The sequence below is a fragment of the Oncorhynchus tshawytscha genome, linkage group LG18 (assembly GCF_018296145.1).
Source record: "Oncorhynchus tshawytscha isolate Ot180627B linkage group LG18, Otsh_v2.0, whole genome shotgun sequence".
NCBI classification, from domain to species: domain Eukaryota; kingdom Metazoa; phylum Chordata; class Actinopteri; order Salmoniformes; family Salmonidae; genus Oncorhynchus; species Oncorhynchus tshawytscha.
The window spans coordinates 11265697-11284048 of NC_056446.1; the positions used below are offsets into that span (position 1 = coordinate 11265697).

Sequence of the window (18352 nt, forward strand, 5' to 3'; positions counted from 1 at the left end):
GGGGATTGAGTGAAGTAGCAGAACATATGTTGAATGAGCATCTAATAAGCATGGAGAGCCTCACATGTTTGACTAATTTACCTCATATCTTTCAGTTTAATATGGCTATTTACTTACTTTTGTAGCTCTTCACTAAAAGCACACTAGTTAGGCTGAACTGTCCTCTCCAACTTTAGGTGGAATTTAGCCCTAAAGGATTTGAGAAATATGATTGGTTGACGATAGGCCTATGACGTTGGCCTACGTCTCATCTTGCGCTGCACGGCATATCAGATCTCAACAACGATTGGAGATGCGTTTAACATCACCAGTTGGCTTACGCTACCACATCCTTATGATATATATTTTAATACGCGCAACGCGACTGCAAGAGAGGTCTGAATGTCTGACTGAAATACGGGACAAATTACATAGATGTTTTTTCTAAATTAGTGGCGTTTGATGTTCGGTTGCGAGACAAAGGGCCAAAATCCAGGACTCATAGTCACACTTCAATTAATAAATTGAAAGTACTGGATATGTTCAGTAAAACATATCGCAGGTTTGGTCAGTCTCATGCACACGCGCTTTCATATGATTGACAGCGATCATCATGCGCGAGAGGCTAACTACTGGTAACAATGGCCTAGTTAGCCACCGAACGTGCTCGTTCAGGCAGGCATCATATCTGATATTTTCACAACACAACGAGAACAAGAGTAACTAGGGTGACTAGCCAAGTTAGCTAACTATATGAAGTTAGTAAAAATACCAATACCTTGGGGTAATCCGCCTCAGGTTTTTATGAACTCGGCTTGAATGATGGATCACAAAATTGAGCGATGTCCGGCTACCAATGGTAAAATTGCATAGCTAACTTTGGCTAGCTAGCTTGTTAGTGTGATGTGTTTGCCTGCTTGTTCGTTTTAACGCAAAGTGTGTTTACCATTCCCCAATGTTAGGCAGCCAATTATCGTGACATTGATGGGCTAGCTAGTTAAGCTACTTCTTGCAAACTTTGGGCAGACGGTTAGCTGCTAACGTTAGCGCCAATATTGTGGAGGAAGATGGCTAATTGCGCATAGGCAGGAGTGTCTGGTGTCGAACGAGACTAGAAGATGCATATCTAAGCTAGCTAAATGAACACAACAACATTATTGTTTCCCCTTGCTTTCAGGGACAGACACCGCGGAATGGGGTCTTAGAAAAGCTAAACTTGTCGTGGCTTTTGCCATAATAAAGAGTAAACCTCCCGGGATAAGTGGTCGCAAGCATGCGGAACATTTGGCCAACAAGCTGAATAGCCAGACTGAGGCCTGGAAGACCAAAGCTCAGAGGCTGCAGGAGGAAGTGCTCAGAATGCGTCAAAAGCTCCTTCTCACCCAGATGCTCTCAAAGCCAAAGAACACCAGTGGAACAGAAGCTGGTGGTGGGTCTCATTCATCCTCTGCTAGTTTGTAACTAGCTAACCCTCAGTCCTTTAAAGTGTGACTAATAGCATATACCCTATGCTAGACATTTAATTTAATAAAAATGTGTCTATTGGTCCATCACATGTGAATACAGTATACACAGTAGGCCCATTGTACTTTAGGTCTGCTGGATAGGTCCAAAGAAATGCATTTAGAATTAGATATCTGTGCCTCTGGATAGGGCTACATCAGTGTACTGTCACAGTAAATAGTCTCCCAGTTTTATTATTTTGTTCAATTGAAGAACAGTAGGATTCATGCTCATTTAAATGTAGCATATTTTCAGTTAGTAAAGGACTGCTCAGCATGGATTGGATTACAATGTCTACATGAGGAGTGGAGCCTAGATTTCATACCTTAGCTATCAGCCGGGTGTACAGTCGTGGCCAAAAGTTGAGAATGACACAAATATTAATTTCCACAAAGTTTGCTGCTTCAGTGTCTTTAGATATTTTTGTCAGATGTTACTATGGAATACTGAAGTATAATTACAAGCATTTCATAAATGTCAAATGCTTTTATTAACAATTACATGAAGTTGATGCAAAGAGTCAATATTTGCAGTGTTGACCCTTCTTTTTCAAGACCTCTGCAATTCACCCTGGCATGCTGTCAATTAATGGACCCAAAATATCAATGTTTTGTTCCCCGAGCCACTTAGTTATCACTTTTGCCTTATGGCAAGTTGCTCCATCATGCTGGAAAAGGCATTGTTCGTCACCAAACTGTTCCTGGATGGTTGGGAGAAGTTGCTCTCGGAGGATGTGTTGGTACCATTCTTTATTCATGGCTGTGTTCTTAGGCAAAATTGTGAGTGAGCCCACTCCCTTGGCTGAGAAGCAACCCCACACATGAATGATCTCAGGATGCTTTACTGTTGGCATGACACAGGACTGATGGTAGCGCTCACCTTGTCTTCTCTGGACAAGCTTTTTTCCGGGATGCCCCAAACAATCGGAAAGGGGATTCATCTGAGAAAATGACTTTACCCCAGTCCTCAGTAGTCCAATCCCTATACCTTTTGCAGAATATCAGTCTGTCCCTGATGTTTTTCCTGGAGAGAAGTGGCTTCTTTGCTGCCCTTCTTGACACCAGGCCATCCTCCAAAAGTCTTTGCCTCACTGTGCATGCAGATGCACTCACACCTGCCTGCTGCCATTCCTGAGCAAGCTCTGTACTGGTGGTGCCCCGATCCCGCAGCTGAATCAACTTTAGGAGACGGTCCTGGCACTTGCTGTACTTTCTTGGGAGCCCTCAAGCCTCCTTCACAACAATTGAACCGCTCTCCTTGAAGTTCTTGATGCTCCGATAAATGGTTGATTTAGGTGCAATCTTACTAGCAGCAATATCCTTGCCTGTGAAGCCCTTTTTGTGCAAAGAAATGATGACTGCATGTGTTTCTTTGTAGGTAACCATGGTTGACAGAGGAAGAAAAATGATTCCAAGCACCACCCTCCTTTTGAAGCTTCCAGTCTGTTATTCAAACTCAATCAGCATGACAGAGTGAGCTCCAGCCTTGTCCTCGACAACACTCACACCTGTGTTAACGAGATAATCACTGACATGTCGTCAGCTGGTCCTTTTGTGGCAGGGCTGAAATGCAGTGGAAATGTTTTTTTGGGGATTCAGTTCATTTGCATGGCAAATAGGGACTTTGCAATTAATTGCAATTCATCTAAGTACTCTTCATAACATTCTGGAGTATATGCAAATTGACATCATACAAACTGAGGCAGCAGACTTTGTGAAAGTTAATATTTGTTTAATTCTCAAAATTTTTGGCCACGACTGTATTATTGAACTGAAGGCCATTGTGGCCAATGAGCGGCTTGCTCATTAATGAAGTTGAGCATCATGGACACACAAGGTTGCTTTGGAAACAAGGCCCGTTGATGTGCAAAACAAGTAAGAATTAGACCTATATGAAATTACACAAGGTGGTGGTGAATTACTTAAAAGGCGAGAGAGACATAATTGAATGGAGTTTAATGACAAAGCTAATTGTGTGAAAACTGAGGGTGTTTTAATTATAGGGCCTAATGCTTAATTCAGTGACACAGAGTATAATGAAGCTGACAATGAGATATGCATAGTGATGAAGCTCATGTCCTACTTGGTGCAACCTGCAGGAGATGGCTTCATGGACCTGCTCTCTCAGGACTTCATGGGGCCGGGCTTGGTGAAAGATCCGCTCAACTCAGACATGGACTCCGGCTGTGGGATGGAGAACACCACAGAGACACTTCTGCCCACTCAAGACTCTGCAGAACCCAGTGCCCAGCCCGCCTTCCCACCTGTCACCACCACACCCCCCCAGATCCCATTCTCCAGCCTGTGTGAGGCAGACCCTCGTGGGAAGGCCATGCTGCTTCACATGCAGTTTCTCCAGAGCCTGTGTGGGCTGAACAGGGTGGAGTGGGAGGCAATGGGTGCGGAGGCTGGAGGGTTTAGCCTGGACAGGGACAAGGACAGGTCCGTGGTGGCAGACTCGGTGTGCCAGCTGCTGTCCTGTGTGGTGTCTGCTAGTAGGGATGACAGACCCCTGCCCCCACGCTCACTGCTCCTGCAGGCGTCCCGGGTGGCGGCCCAGGCAGTGGATCACTGGCTCTCCCACAGACAGCCCTCCCAGCTATTTGTGACAGGCATGGAAGATTCCCTGAAAGAGCTCACTGATGTTCTATTACGCAACGGCCAGCTCAACAGGGTAAGAGAACATAATGCATATTGTAGTGTATTAATGACAATATGTTTTACAGTACTATATTTGTGTATGTGTTTAAAATATACTTCCTTTCGGAGGTAACACCAGACATTAAATTCCAAAGCGAGAGGTTCTCAGTCCTAGTCTCACTTACATTTTGGATGATCATAGCATGGCTAAATGTAATATCAAGTTGACCGGAGATTGATGAGTTCAGTGGTTCTTAGTATGTAGTCCAGAATAACAGCCTGTATGTTTCATTACCCTCAGAAAGAAATGACAGTCATCAAAGTGGCATTGAGGTTTATAGATGATCATATCACCAGCTGACTGGTTTTCTGATTCACGCCCCTACCTTTAAGGTATCTGTGACCAACAGATGCATATCTGTATTCCCAGCCATGTGAAATCCATAGATTAGAGCCTAATTAAATTATTTCAATTGACTGATTTACTTACATGAACTGTAACTCAGTAAAATCTTTGAAATTGTTGCATGTTGCGTCTATATTTTTGTTCAGTGTAAATTGAAGACAGACAATTTTCTGTTTTAATGCACAGTAACATTAATATACACTGAGACTGTAGGAGGAAGGAAATGAGAGCATGGAGAAACAAGTGAGATAAAATGGGGAATGCCACCACACCCACTGTTATGACTAATCATGAGATATGACTGGCAGCACCAATACTTATTAGCTTCTGAGGGGACAGACAATCACCTTAGTGTCAGCAGGCTTGAATAAATGCTGTCACAGTTGAGTTGTGAAGGGCGTGTTGTCCCTTTCCAAATGAAGATTAATAGGTGGGAGGTTATATGTTGCTTTTAGGCCAATTGTTATTACAAATCTAGCCACAAGTCACTTTGGATTTCCTGAAAAACTGCTTGAAAGATTCTTACCTGGCGTAAAGCATTATGGTGATTGTTGTACCAAACAACTTCCAGTAGTTGGACCATTGGTTGAGAGGCTGCTGAATCATAGTTATTTTGGTTACCAGATTATATGAATGGCCAGCAGTTTGCATGTTAGTCTTGGCTGCAACCCAGAAACAAATCTGTCACCAGAGACTAATGTGTCATAGCATTTCCATTATCCCCAAATAGACAGTATGTTGTCCATCCGTATAGGCTAGGTCAGGGATGGGCAACTTTGATGGGGGTGGGGGCCACAATTAATCTGAATTCATCACTAGGGGCTGCAGTTGTGCTGCCAACATGCCTTGACCATGATTACTATAAGTTTAGATATATGGCCGCTAGACTAACAATCTAAACATTTTAGCTGATATGGGCTAGTTGAGTGACTCTCGGTGATTGACATAAGAGAAAAACTGCTGATGCACAAATTTGATCCGAGGGCGATCAAAGGTTGCCCATCCCAGGGCTCGGTCATTGTGATGAGTGTAAATAATGTATAGAATGATTTCCATTGGGAGCTCTCAAACATGTCTGGCTAAAGTTCCGTTAGATATTTGCAAACACTGTATCCCAAGTGCTACCCTACTCCTTTTTTAGTGCACCACTTTTGACCAGTGTCCACGATCAAAAGTAGTGCACTGTATAGGAAATAGAGTAGCATTTGTGACACCTAGCACGCTTTGGTCTCTGCGTCTTTAGCATGTCCTCAAGGTTACTGTTATTTGGCGGGACGGTAGATTGATGACCAGTCAGTCAAGAGGGAAAACATATAAGCTAGAAGTCAGCTTAATGTCAGTCAAGGAGGAACAGTCACGGCTGCTCTAGTCTAGAGAGTACAGAATGTTTTCCTAATCGTAATACAGTGTGTACAAAACCCTCACAGCCATGTTGCCTGTACCTGCCACCAGTATTTCAGAGTGGAATAGCCTAAATCATTGCAATGGTTTCTGCATCACCTGTAACAGCTCTCGTTGGTAGAAGGAAGAGTGGACCAAAGCGCAGCGTGGAAAGTGTTCGTGATACTTTTATTTTTTTTAAACCACTCAAACAAAATAACAAAAGCGCACAGTTCTGTCAGGTACAGACACTGAACAGAAAACAAGATCCCACAAAACCCAAAAGGAAAATGACAACTTATATGTGATCCCCAATCAGAGACAACGATAGACAGCTGCCTCTGATTGGGAACCACACACACACACACACACACACACACACACACACACACACACACACAAACACAGCCAAAAACAAAGAAATAGAAAACATAGACATTCCCACCCGAGTCACACCCTGACCTAACCAAACATAGAGAATAAAAATGATCTCTAAGGTCAGGGCGTGACATCACCAATATTCACGGTACACAACACAGTTTGAGGCAGTCTGGGACAGTTTATTCTCAAGTGCAAACTACTCAATAATGACCTTTGTTGAAAGGTTAGAGAAGTTATGATATCAAATTAATTGACATCAAGTTTCCTTATGAATATAATATATATATATAGTTCCTTAAAAAAATAATCTGTCAATTTGTCTCTGTTAATCAAATCGAAGCCTGAAAGTTTGGATAGGGATTTGTTTGTTTGTGGAAACCCCTCCTCACAAAGTCTCTGAGAAGAGTTTCCTTTCCATTGTGCACTAAGCTGGTGTTTGGCTGAGTGTTGGCAAAGTGTAATGCTTTGACAAATAGGATCAATGTTTGCTGTAAAATGTTTGCCATTATGCCATGACTATTAAAATCTCATGTTCATAAAAAGACAAGGGAGGAAAGCTAACTTTGATTTATCTTAATATAGAGATCAATTGGCTGTGTCAAACTATCACAATTCTGAAATATTTTAAACTTGTCGTGTGCCCATGGGCATCAGCAACAAGCCAACATGTTGGCGTGAAGTGGTGCAGCATGGTTGAGTGGACCTGCAATTTAGGACTGCGTAAAACATTGATTGTTAAGTCACTTATAATGAAAACAGGACAAACAAGTGCCCAGGGAAACAATTTTAGGAGGCTCTCAAACTCACTCCAAGCGGGTGCCCTCACTCCTTTGGTCCAATAGTTTCTGGTGTAAAATACGACAATAAGAAAGTCCGAACTAAAGTGGCTTGTTCGGAGGAGAGCACCATAGAATACCGCTGTAACTCTCTTTCACATGGCCATTTACAGGACAGTGAATGATCCGACCAGGACGAACCTGCAGCACTCTGTGCCTCTGTGTGTATGAATCACAGACTGCTGAAATTGGGCTGTAGCTTTGGGACAGGAGGGCATGATGCAATGTCCTCTACTGCTGTGACAGGGACTAAGCTCCTCAGCCCTGTTCTGTCTGTAGGACTGTGGAATCAGCAGCAGAATAACAGAGGCTACATCCCATATTCCCTATAGCAGTGTTTCTTAATCCTGGTCTTGAGGACCCGAAGCGGTGCACATTCTTGTTTTTGCCCTAGCACTACACCGCTGATTCAAATGATTAACTCCTCATCAAGCTTTGATGATTTGAATAAGGTGTGTAGTGCTAAGGCAAACACAGAAATGTGCACCCCATTGGGTCCTCAAATCCAGGATTAAGAAACACTGCTATAGGGAATATGGTTCTATTTGGGATGCAGTTTCTGTCATTCTGTTGCTGATTCCCCAGGACCAGGATTAAGAACTGCCCTATAGAATGCACTACTTTTGACCACTGTCCTTAGGGTGCCTTTTGTGACTCACATCACTCCAGACATCCTTGATTGTGTTTGTAAAGAAAAACAATTCTATTCACCTCATGCCTGACTGATATTGCCGGTGAATAAAGTCATTAGCCAGGTAATTTTTACTCCGGCTGCCTGTATCAAGCCAAACAGCAGTCGGCCTTTGGGTCATTTCCATGCAAATGAAGGCTGCTCACTGCTCAGAAGGCTGATCACTGACACAGCTTGAGTGACTGAGGAAGAGTAGGCTGTATGCCGTTTCAGCAGGAGGAGCATCACTGCTGCAGAGTATTCTTTTTTTGAGATGGAGGCATCAGAGATACCGAAGGAGTTGTTTAAATGATTTCCAGCTCCATCCTGTAATTAGCGTAATAGGAGCTGTCTCCTCTGCTTTGGGATGACATGATGCTACTGGAGCTTATTGATGTCATTTGCAGTTGTGGAAATAGGATCCTTCAGTGATGTGACTTTATATTTATAACCCTCATTTCATTCAAGTTGATTAATTTCCATTTTTAAAAAACTGTAAATTAAACCAGATCCCATCCTATTGCTGGCTCGAGCTGTGTTAGTTAATTCTGCTGAGTAACTAAATGTGGGCGTAATTTTTTTTATTCCTATTTCACACATGTGGAAGTGTGTTAATGTGTTTACTATGTTATGAATTGGTGGTTTGGTTTATAACAACTAACAAAAGCTTGAATGGTTATCAGCATCCTCAAGGAGGAAATCCTTAATTGAAAAATATGTTGTATTTTTATTCCTGTTCTAAACTGTGCTTCTTTAGGCCTCCTGGGAATCTGCCTGCAATTTTCTATTAGGCTTAAATCTCTATCTTGACTTCAAATGCACGCTTCATTCCCTAGCAATGTGAAAAGAGATGAACTGTTACCATCAAGACGATGATGATGAAATACGCTATAGAGGCCTCTCTCAATAGCTGACATACTGTCAAATAATTTGGACTGGGTATTTCATCTGGAGACGTGAAATAGGTAGGCGATATCATTTACACCGACTGCAGCCCTCAACCTGGGTGATGATGGTAATGCCACAGAAGACAGAACTAGATTGAGATTCTATGGTTAATGCTGAGGCCCTTATGTCTGAATCTTTACCTGGCCCTGTCTGTCTGTAATGGCTTCACAGCTGTCTAGGGGCCAGTCTACTCTAGTCATGAAGGTGACGCGCCTAGATTAAATGGAATATCGTGACTCCCCAGAGGCACCAGTCAAATGTCACTCTCATAGCGTAAAAGGCTCAAGACTATAAGGTGATATTATTTCATGACAGTATTTTATTTCAACTGAGAATAGCACAAAGTTTAGTTTTCTGTCTGGTCACATAGTAGTCTCACTTATTATCATGGCTCCCTTTTCTCTTAGGGTGCTCAGTTATTACCTGTATCTTATGTGAAGACCTACAATTTGTCCAGCTTGTTCTCATTGTGATATCGAAAAACCTTAGAGCTATAGTCTGAAATCTGAATACATATTGTATCATAGTGTTTACGGTAGCCTATTGCATAGCATAGCCCTGCATACTGTGCAGGGATGATATTATAGTACAACCGTTCTTGTATGCTGTTCAAAACAAATTGCCAGTAGCCTAGCTATACACTGAGTGTATTCCATGACATAGACAGACCAGGTGAATCCAGGTGAAAGCTATGATCCCTTACTGTTAAGTCCACTTCAATCGGCGTAGATGAAGGGGAGGAGACCGGTTAAGGAAGGATTTTTAAGCCTTGAGACAACTGAGACATGGATTGTGTACACTACCGGTCAAAAGATTTAGAACACCTACTCATTCAAGGCTTTTTCTTAATTTGACTATTTTCTACATTGTATAGTAATAGTGAAGGCATCACAACTATGAAATAACACATATGGAATCATGTAGCAATCAAAAAAGGGTTAAACAAATGAAATATTTGAGATTTGAGATTTTTCAAATAGCCACCCTTTGTCTTGATAGCTTTCTCTCAACCAGCTTCACCTGGAATGCTTTTTCAACATTCAACAGTCTTGAAGTAGTTCCCACATATGCTGAGCACTTGTTGGCTTCTTTTCCTTCACTCTGCGGTCCGACTCATCCCAAAACATCTCAGTTTGGTTGAGGTCCGGGGATTGTAGAGGCTAGGTCATCTGATGCAGCCCTCCATCACTTTCCTTCTTGGTCAAATAGCCCTTACACAGCCTGGATGTGTGTTGGGTCATTGTCCTGTTTAAAAACAAATGATAGTCCCACTAAGCCCAAACCAGATGTATTGAGGATTGCTGCAGAATGCTGTGGTAGCTATGCTGGTTAAGTGTGCCTTGAATTCTAAATAAATCACAGACAGTGTCACCAGCAAAGCACCCCTACACCATTCAGTGTCACCCGTTCACCCACACCACTTCTCACAATATCGCCAATTTGGACTCCAGACCAAAGGACACATTTCCACCAGTCTAATGTCCAATGCTCATATTTCCTGGCCCAAACAAGTCTCTTCTTGTTGGTGTCGTTTAGTTGTGGTTTCTTGCAGCAATTCAACCATGAAGGCCTGATTCACACAGTCTGCGCGAATCATGCCTTCATGGTCGAATTGCTGAAACGAAACCACTACTATTTTTATTTATTTATTTATTTCACCTTTATTTAACCAGGTAGGCTAGTTGAGAACACGTTCTCATTTGCAACTGCGACCTGGCCAAGATAAAGCATAGCAGTGTGAACTGACAACACAGAGTTACACATGGAGTAAACAATTAACAAGTCAATAACACAGTAGAAAAAAAAGTGGAGTCTATATACATTGTGTGCAAAAGGCATGAGGAGGTAGGCGAATAATTACAATTTTGCAGATTAACACTGGAGTGATAAATGATCAGATGGTCATGTACAGGTAGAGATATTGGTGTGCAAAAGAGCAGAAAAGTAAATAAATAAAAACAGTATGGGGATGAGGTAGGTAAAAATGGGTGGGCTATTTACCGATAGACTATGTACAGCTGCAGCGATCGGTTAGCTGCTCAGATAGCAGATGTTTGAAGTTGGTGAGGGAGATAAAAGTCTCCAACTTCAGCGATTTTTGCAATTCGTTCCAGTCACAGGCAGCAGAGAACTGGAACGAAAGGCGGCCAAATGAGGTGTTGGCTTTAGGGATGATCAGTGAGATACACCTGCTGGAGCGCGTGCTACGGATGGGTGTTGCCATCGTGACCAGTGAACTGAGATAAGGCGGAGCTTTACCTAGCATGGACTTGTAGATGACCTGGAGCCAGTGGGTCTGGCGACGAATATGTAGCGAGGGCCAGCCGACTAGAGCATACAAGTCGCAGTGGTGGGTGGTATAAGGTGCTTTAGTGACAAAACGGATGGCACTGTGATAAACTGCATCCAGTTTGCTGAGTAGAGTGTTGGAAGCAATTTTGTAGATGACATCGCAGAAGTCGAGGATCGGTAGGATAGTCAGTTTTACTAGGGTAAGTTTGGCGGCGTGAGTGAAGGAGGCTTTGTTGCGGAATAGAAAGCCGACTCTTGACTTGATTTTCGATTGGAGATGTTTGATATGAGTCTGGAAGGAGAGTTTACAGTCTAGCCAGACACCTAGGTACTTATAGATGTCCACATATTCAAGGTCGGAACCATCCAGGGTGGTAATGTTGGTCAGGCGTGCGGGTGCAGGCAGCGAACGGTTGAAAAGCATGCATTTGGTTTTACTAGTGTTTAAGAGCAGTTGGAGGCCACGGAAGGAGTGTTGTATGGCATTGAAGCTCGTTTGGAGGTTAGATAGCACAGTGTCCAAGGACGGGCCGGAAGTATATAGAATGGTGTCGTCTGCGTAGAGGTGGATCAGGGAATCGCCCGCAGCAAGAGCAACATCATTGATATATACAGAGAAAAGAGTCGGCCCGAGGATTGAACCCTGTGGCACCCCCATAGAGACTGCCAGAGGACCGGACAGCATGCCCTCCGATTTGACACACTGAACTCTGTCTGCAAAGTAATTGGTGAACCAGGCAAGGCAGTCATCCGAAACACCGAGGCTACTGAGTCTGCCGATAAGAATATGGTGATTGACAGAGTCGAAAGCCTTGGCAAGGTCAATGAAGACGGCTGCACAGTACTGTCTTTTATCGATGGCGGTTATGATATCGTTTAGTACCTTGAGCGTGGCTGAGGTGCACCCGTGACCGGCTCGGAAATCAGATTGCACAGCGGAGAAGGTACGGTGGGATTCGAGATGTTCAGTAACCTGTTTGTTGACTTGGCTTTCGAAGACCTTAGATAGGCAGGGCAGGATGGATATAGGTCTGTAACAGTTTGGGTCCAGGGTGTCTCCCCCTTTGAAGAGGGGGATGACTGCGGCAGCTTTCCAATCCTTGGGGATCTCAGACGATATGAATGAGAGGTTGAACAGGCTGGTAATAGGGGTTGCGACAATGGCGGCGGATAGTTTCAGAAATAGAGGGTCCAGATTGTCAAGCCCAGCTGATTTGTACGGGTCCAGGTTTTGCAGCTCTTTCAGAACATCTGCTATCTGGATTTGGGTAAAGGAGAACCTGGAGAGGCTTGGGCGAGTAGCTGCAGGGGGGGCGGAGCTGTTGGCCGAGGTTGGAGTAGCCAGGCGGAAGGCATGGCCAGCCGTTGAGAAATGCTTGTTGAAGTTTTCGATAATCATGGATTTATCGGTGGTGACCGTGTTACCTAGCCTCAGTGCAGTGGGCAGCTGGGAGGAGGTGCTCTTGTTCTCCATGGACTTCAAAGTGTCCCAGAACTTTTTGGAGTTGGAGCTACAGGATGCAAATTTCTGCCTGAAGAAGCTGGCCTTAGCTTTCCTGACTGACTGCGTGTATTGGTTCCTGACTTCCCTGAACAGTTGCATATCGCGGGGACTATTCGATGCTATTGCAGTCCGCCACAGGATGTTTTGTGCTGGTCGAGGGCAGTCAGGTCTGGAGTGAACCAAGGGCTATATCTGTTCTTAGTTCTGCATTTTTTGAACGGAGCATGCTTATCTAAAATGGTGAGGAAGTTACTTTTAAAGAATGACCAGGGATCCTCAACTGACGGGATGAGGTCAATGTCCTTCCAGGATACCTGGGCCAGGTCGATTAGAAAGGCCTGCTCACAGAAGTGTTTTAGGGAGCGTTTGACAGTGATGAGGGGTGGTCGTTTGACTGCGGCTCCGTAGCGGATACAGGCAATGAGGCAGTGATCGCTGAGATCCTGGTTGAAGACAGCGGAGGTGTATTTGGAGGGCCAGTTGGTCAGGATGACGTCTATGAGGGTGCCCTTGTTTACAGATTTAGGGTTGTACCTGGTGGGTTCCTTGATGATTTGTGTGAGATTGAGGGCATCTATCTTAGATTGTAGGACTGCCGGGGTGTTAAGCATATCCCAGTTTAGGTCACCTGACAGAACAAACTCTGAAGCTAGATGTGGGGCGATCAATTCACAAATGGTGTCCAGGGCACAGCTGGGAGCTGAGGGGGGTCGGTAGCAGGCGGCAACAGTGAGAGACTTATTTCTGGAGAGAGTAATTTTCAAAATTAGTAGTTTGAACTGTTTGGGTATGGACCTGGAAAGTATGACATTACTTTGCAGGCTATCTCTGCAGTAGACTGCAACTCCTCCCCCTTTGGCAGTTCTATCTTGACGGAAAATGTTATAGTTGGGTATGGAAATCTCAGAATTTTTGGTGGCCTTCCTGAGCCAGGATTCAGACACGGCAAGGACATCAGGGTTAGCAGAGTGTGCTAAAGCAGTGAGTAAAACAAACTTAGGGAGGAGGCTTCTGATGTTGACATGCATGAAACCAAGGCTTTTTCGATTATAGAAGTCAACAAATGAGGGTGCCTGGGCACATGCAGGGCCTGGGTTTACCTCCACATCACCCGCGGGAAACAGAGGAGGAGTAGAATGAGGGTGCGGCTAAAGGCTATCAAAACTGGTCACCTAGAGCGTTGGGGGCAGAGAATAAAAGGAGCAGATTTCTGGGCATGGTAGAATATATTCAGGGCATAATGCGCAGACAGGGGTATGATGGGGTGCGGGTACAGCGGAGGTAAGCCCAGGCACTGGGTGATGATGAGAGAGGTTGTATCACTGGACATGCTGGTTGTAATGGGTGAGGTCACCGCATGTGTGGGAGGTGGGACAAAGGAGGTATCAGGGGTATGAAGGGTGGAACTAGGGGCTCCATTGTAAACTAAAACAATGATAACTAACCTGAACAACAGTATACAAGGCATGTTGACATTTGAGAGAGACATACAGCGAGGCATACAGTAATCACAGGTGTTGAATTGGGAGAGCTAGCTAAAACAGTAGCTAAAACAGTAGGTGAGACAACAACAGCTAATCAGCTAGCACAACAACAGCAGGTAAAATGGCGTTGACTAGGCAGGGAGGGTCGGATTAACTACACACAGAGCCTGAGTGCGGCTGGGGCCGACAGATAAAACATAAACAAGCAGAATGGAGAACCGTGATTAATGGACAGTCCAGCATACATCAGCTATGTAGCCAAGTGATCAGTGTCCAGGGGGCAGCGGTGGATGGGGCAGGGAAGGTAGACTGGCGAGTATTATCCAGGTAAAAAACATTTTTAAAAAATGTTTTAAACTGGCTGGCTGTGCAGAAGGTAAAAGCTGCTAGCAGTGGCTAACAATGACTAAATAGCTTGTAGCTAGTTAGCTGGTTAGCTTCTGGAGGTTCTTGAGTGTGTTCTAAAAATTAAAAATAATAGCGATTCCGTATCACATTGGGTGAGGCAGGTTACCGGAAGGTATAAACAAATAAAAAATCGAAAAGAGATTGAAAGTAAATATGGGTCCAGTGAGTGGTTGGGATGCAGCGATTCAGACGGTTAGCAGGCCTGTGCTAACAAGCTAACAGTTAGTAGGCCGGGGCTAAACAAGGTAGCAGTTAGCGGACCGGGGCTAAACAAGCTAGCAGTTAGCAGGCCGAATTAGCAAGCAAGGAGATAGCAAGGGCTAGAAAGTTAGCCTTTGGGGGACGTCGCGATGGGGTGAGTCTGTTTATGCCTCTTCATGCGGTGACATCGATAGACCGGTCGTGGGTCCGGATATTGTAGCCCAGGAGTATGCTTCGGTGGTAGCACAGGAGCTCTGGCCGGGATAGCTTCAAGCTAAGTGGGTGGAAACGCTAGCCAGGAGTAATCATCCGGGGTTGCGGTTAGCTAGTTGTGAAGATCCAGCTGAAAATGTTCCGTTTGCGGTGGGAATCCGGGGATAAAAAATAATAGGTCCGTTATGCTCTGGTTAGAGTCGCGTTGTTCGAACTGGCGAGAGCTTTCCGAGCTAAAGGTTAGCTGATGACCGGTTAGCTGAAGACCGCTAGCAATGGTTTACTGATAGTTGGTAGTTAGCTGGCTAGCTTCAGTTGAGGGGGGTTCCGGATCCGAAGTAAATATAAATACTTTAGAAAAAAAAAGCAGACCCACGCTACATTGGGTGAGGCGGGTTGCAGGAGAGTATTTAGAAGTTGAGGTTTAGCAAAATGTTTTAAAAGATATGCAAAGAAAAATATCTTTAAAAAACGATATATACAAGGGACACGACATGACAAGACGTCTGACTGCTACGCCATCTTGGAACACCAATAAGAAGAGACTTACTTGGGCCAAGAAACACAAGCAATGGACATTAGACCGGTGGAAATCTGTCCTTTGGTCTGAGTCCAAATTTGCGATTTTATTCTGCAGCAATACGCCATCCCATCTGGTTTGGACTTAGTGGGACTATCATTTGTTTTTCAACAGGACAATGACACAGCACACCTCCAGGCTGTGTAAGGGCTATTTGACCAAGAAGGAGAATCACTCACCCATTGACAATGACAATATTTACTCAATATAGTAACTCCACAATACTTTTGAGATAATATTCTATAAGAGGAACAGGAGTAGAACATTTGAGGTGCCAGTGCTCAGCTCCGGTGAGCTCCTGCCCAAGTCAAGCACTGCTTCTTATCCCTTGCGCATATAGCCTACAGCTGTGTCTGTCTCAAACTCACTTGCATGGGAAACTGAGGGCCCAGAATATTTTATATAGCAAGTTCGCTAGTGCAAGCTCCTGGCTGAACCCAAGTTAATAATTGATACAATGTTTCAAGTTCGTTGCAGACAGGCCATGTATAGCAAATGTGATTTTTAGGATATTTTTTCTTTGTCAGGATATTTTCTACCTGCAGGTTGCAATGTTTTTATTTGTTGCCTTTATATAGGCTATTTTTACATAGTTGACGATGGCAATAGAAGGGACTTTTTAGGTTTGTATCATTTTCATTTAGATTAGGATAGAATTCTAATTAACCACATGACAATGATTTGGAGATATGAAGACGATGTTTTAAATGAAATGAAAATGTTCCACGAAAATGTCCATATGAAAACCATAACTGGCACGCAGATCAGTATAAATAATAAGATATATTGGCAAAATGAGAAAGGTTACCGACTTCTAGTATAGTCTATTACCGGCTTAAAGCATCAGACAAGCTCAATATATATAGTTGGTTTTATTAAAACACATAGGGCGTGTCTATATATGCAAAAATACACCAATTGTGATTGGTCGAAAGAACAAAACTTTTTGTTGACCAAGATTCTTTGGGGGTTGGGGACAGCCCTAGTTAAGTGAAGGAATATGGGGGTTGGTGGTGTTACCGTGCTGTTTTTTGATGTGTTTCCCTCTGGTCTGCATCAGTTCCAGGTTCAGGAGAGGCTGACGGAGTGTTTGATCCTGCTGGGAGGGAGCAACTTGCTTAGGTCCCTGCTCATCCGTCATGTGCTGTCTGAGATCAACCGGCTGGCAGAACACCTCTGGATCACCTGCCAGGTAAGGACCAGGACACGCGCACACAAACACACACACACACACCTCTTGTTTGCCAGCGCTCTCCACACAGACCTGGGGTGGGGGAAGGGAGGATGTTCCAGGTTTGTATAGGATGAGTTAAATCATTGAATTTAATGATGTTTATAGTACTGTTTATTATGCATATGTAGTGAGCCAATATTGGGATAGTGACATGTATTTTGTTGTTTTGCCTCTGTACTCCAGCACTTTGGATATGAAATGATACAATGACTATGAGGTTAAAGTGCAGACTGTCAGCTTTAATTTTAGGGTATTTTCATCCATATCCGGTGAACCGTTAAGGATTACATGACTTTTTAGACAAATTCCCCCCGTTTTAGGGGACCAAAAGTATTGGCACAAATGTACTTTAAGTAGTAAAACGTTAAGTATTTCATCCCATATTCATTGCATGCAATGACTACATCAAACTTGACTACAAATTTGTTGGAAGTATTTGCTTGTTTGTTTTGGTTGTGTTTCAGATTATTTTGTGCCCAATTGAAATTAATGGTATATAATGTATTGTGTCATTTTGGAGTCAGTTTTATTGTAAATAATAATAGAATATGTTTCTAAACTCTTCATTAATGTGGATGCCACCATGATTACGGATCCTGAATGAATTGTGAATAATGATGACTGAGAAAGTTAGACACACAACTATCATACCCCCACCCCCCAAAAAAATGCTAACCTCCACTCTTAATGTAATAGTGTTAGCATGTCTTGGTGGTATGATTTTTGAGTGTCTGTAACTTTCTCACTCAGGGCATATTGCACAAGCCTACATGTCACAACATTGGTCTCAGGTAGCCTACAAGGTGTGGTGGGTGATGCTGTTTGACTGGCACGTCTCCTCTGAAAGCCCGTGTATACACACAGCCCAGCCACCAGCGCTCATGCAAAATAGAAATGAATATGAATAGGGAATTGAACGCAGATTATTCTCCCTTCTCGTGGCGCTCAACTCCCACTGTAGAGAGATAGTTTGTGTGTTTTTCCTTCATCCTATTGAGAAAAGCCCTCATTGAAGCAGCCCTGAGCAAAAAGCAGAACACAGTGCTGTTGTACCAAGTGAATGAGAAAAGAGAATTTCTGTCACATCATTTTGTCTGCAAGCAAAGTCCTAGTCATTGGTTTATTAAATACTATAGAAACTTTTCTTTGCTGAGACCATTGTTGTTGAGTTATTTACACTGTGGCTGCTACTGTAGACCACTGTCATTTGGTTATAATGTATTCAGATGACCTGTAATTGTTCACTTAATTTTTGGGGCTGTTGACTTGCCTCGTACCCCTCTAACATTGAGGTCTTGATACTTCATAGTACTTGTGCCACTTCAAAGCCATTATGCCCTTGCACTTGACCCCTCTGCTGTCAATGTAGAAAAAGTGTCGGATAAATTGCTGGTAAAGACCTCTACCGTTTGAAGACTTAGCCACCAGACTGGCTAATTAGTATAGCCTGACCGATATATTGGTTCACCGATATCGGCTGATATTGGCCTTTTACAAACATATTGGTATCGGCCGATAATTCCACCGATAACCAATATTCAATAAATAGGATGAAAAAAGGGAATCTCATGCTTATCCGAACACTTCGATAGCAATGTTTCATTATTGTCACAATGCAAGAAATCAACGTTTGAAGCATATTTCTTGGACAATTGGTCTTTTGGATGGCAATTTCTGAGAACTCGTGTGGAAAG

The 18352-nt window shown here is 43.5% G+C and overlaps 1 protein-coding gene across 1 annotated transcript in view; it reads left to right on the forward strand.

The window, feature by feature from the left end:
* Positions 1-389: 389 nt before the first annotated feature.
* The window catches only part of mei4 (meiosis-specific, MEI4 homolog (S. cerevisiae)), a 47278-nt gene continuing 29315 nt past the window's right edge, over positions 390-18352 (forward strand). Inside the window, exons 1-4 of the mRNA XM_024378657.2 lie at positions 390-838; positions 1157-1408; positions 3581-4155; positions 16485-16616. Of these exons, the coding sequence (XP_024234425.1) occupies positions 799-838; positions 1157-1408; positions 3581-4155; positions 16485-16616 (999 nt within the window). The 5' untranslated portion in view covers positions 390-798. The remainder of the gene's footprint in view (positions 839-1156; positions 1409-3580; positions 4156-16484; positions 16617-18352) is intronic.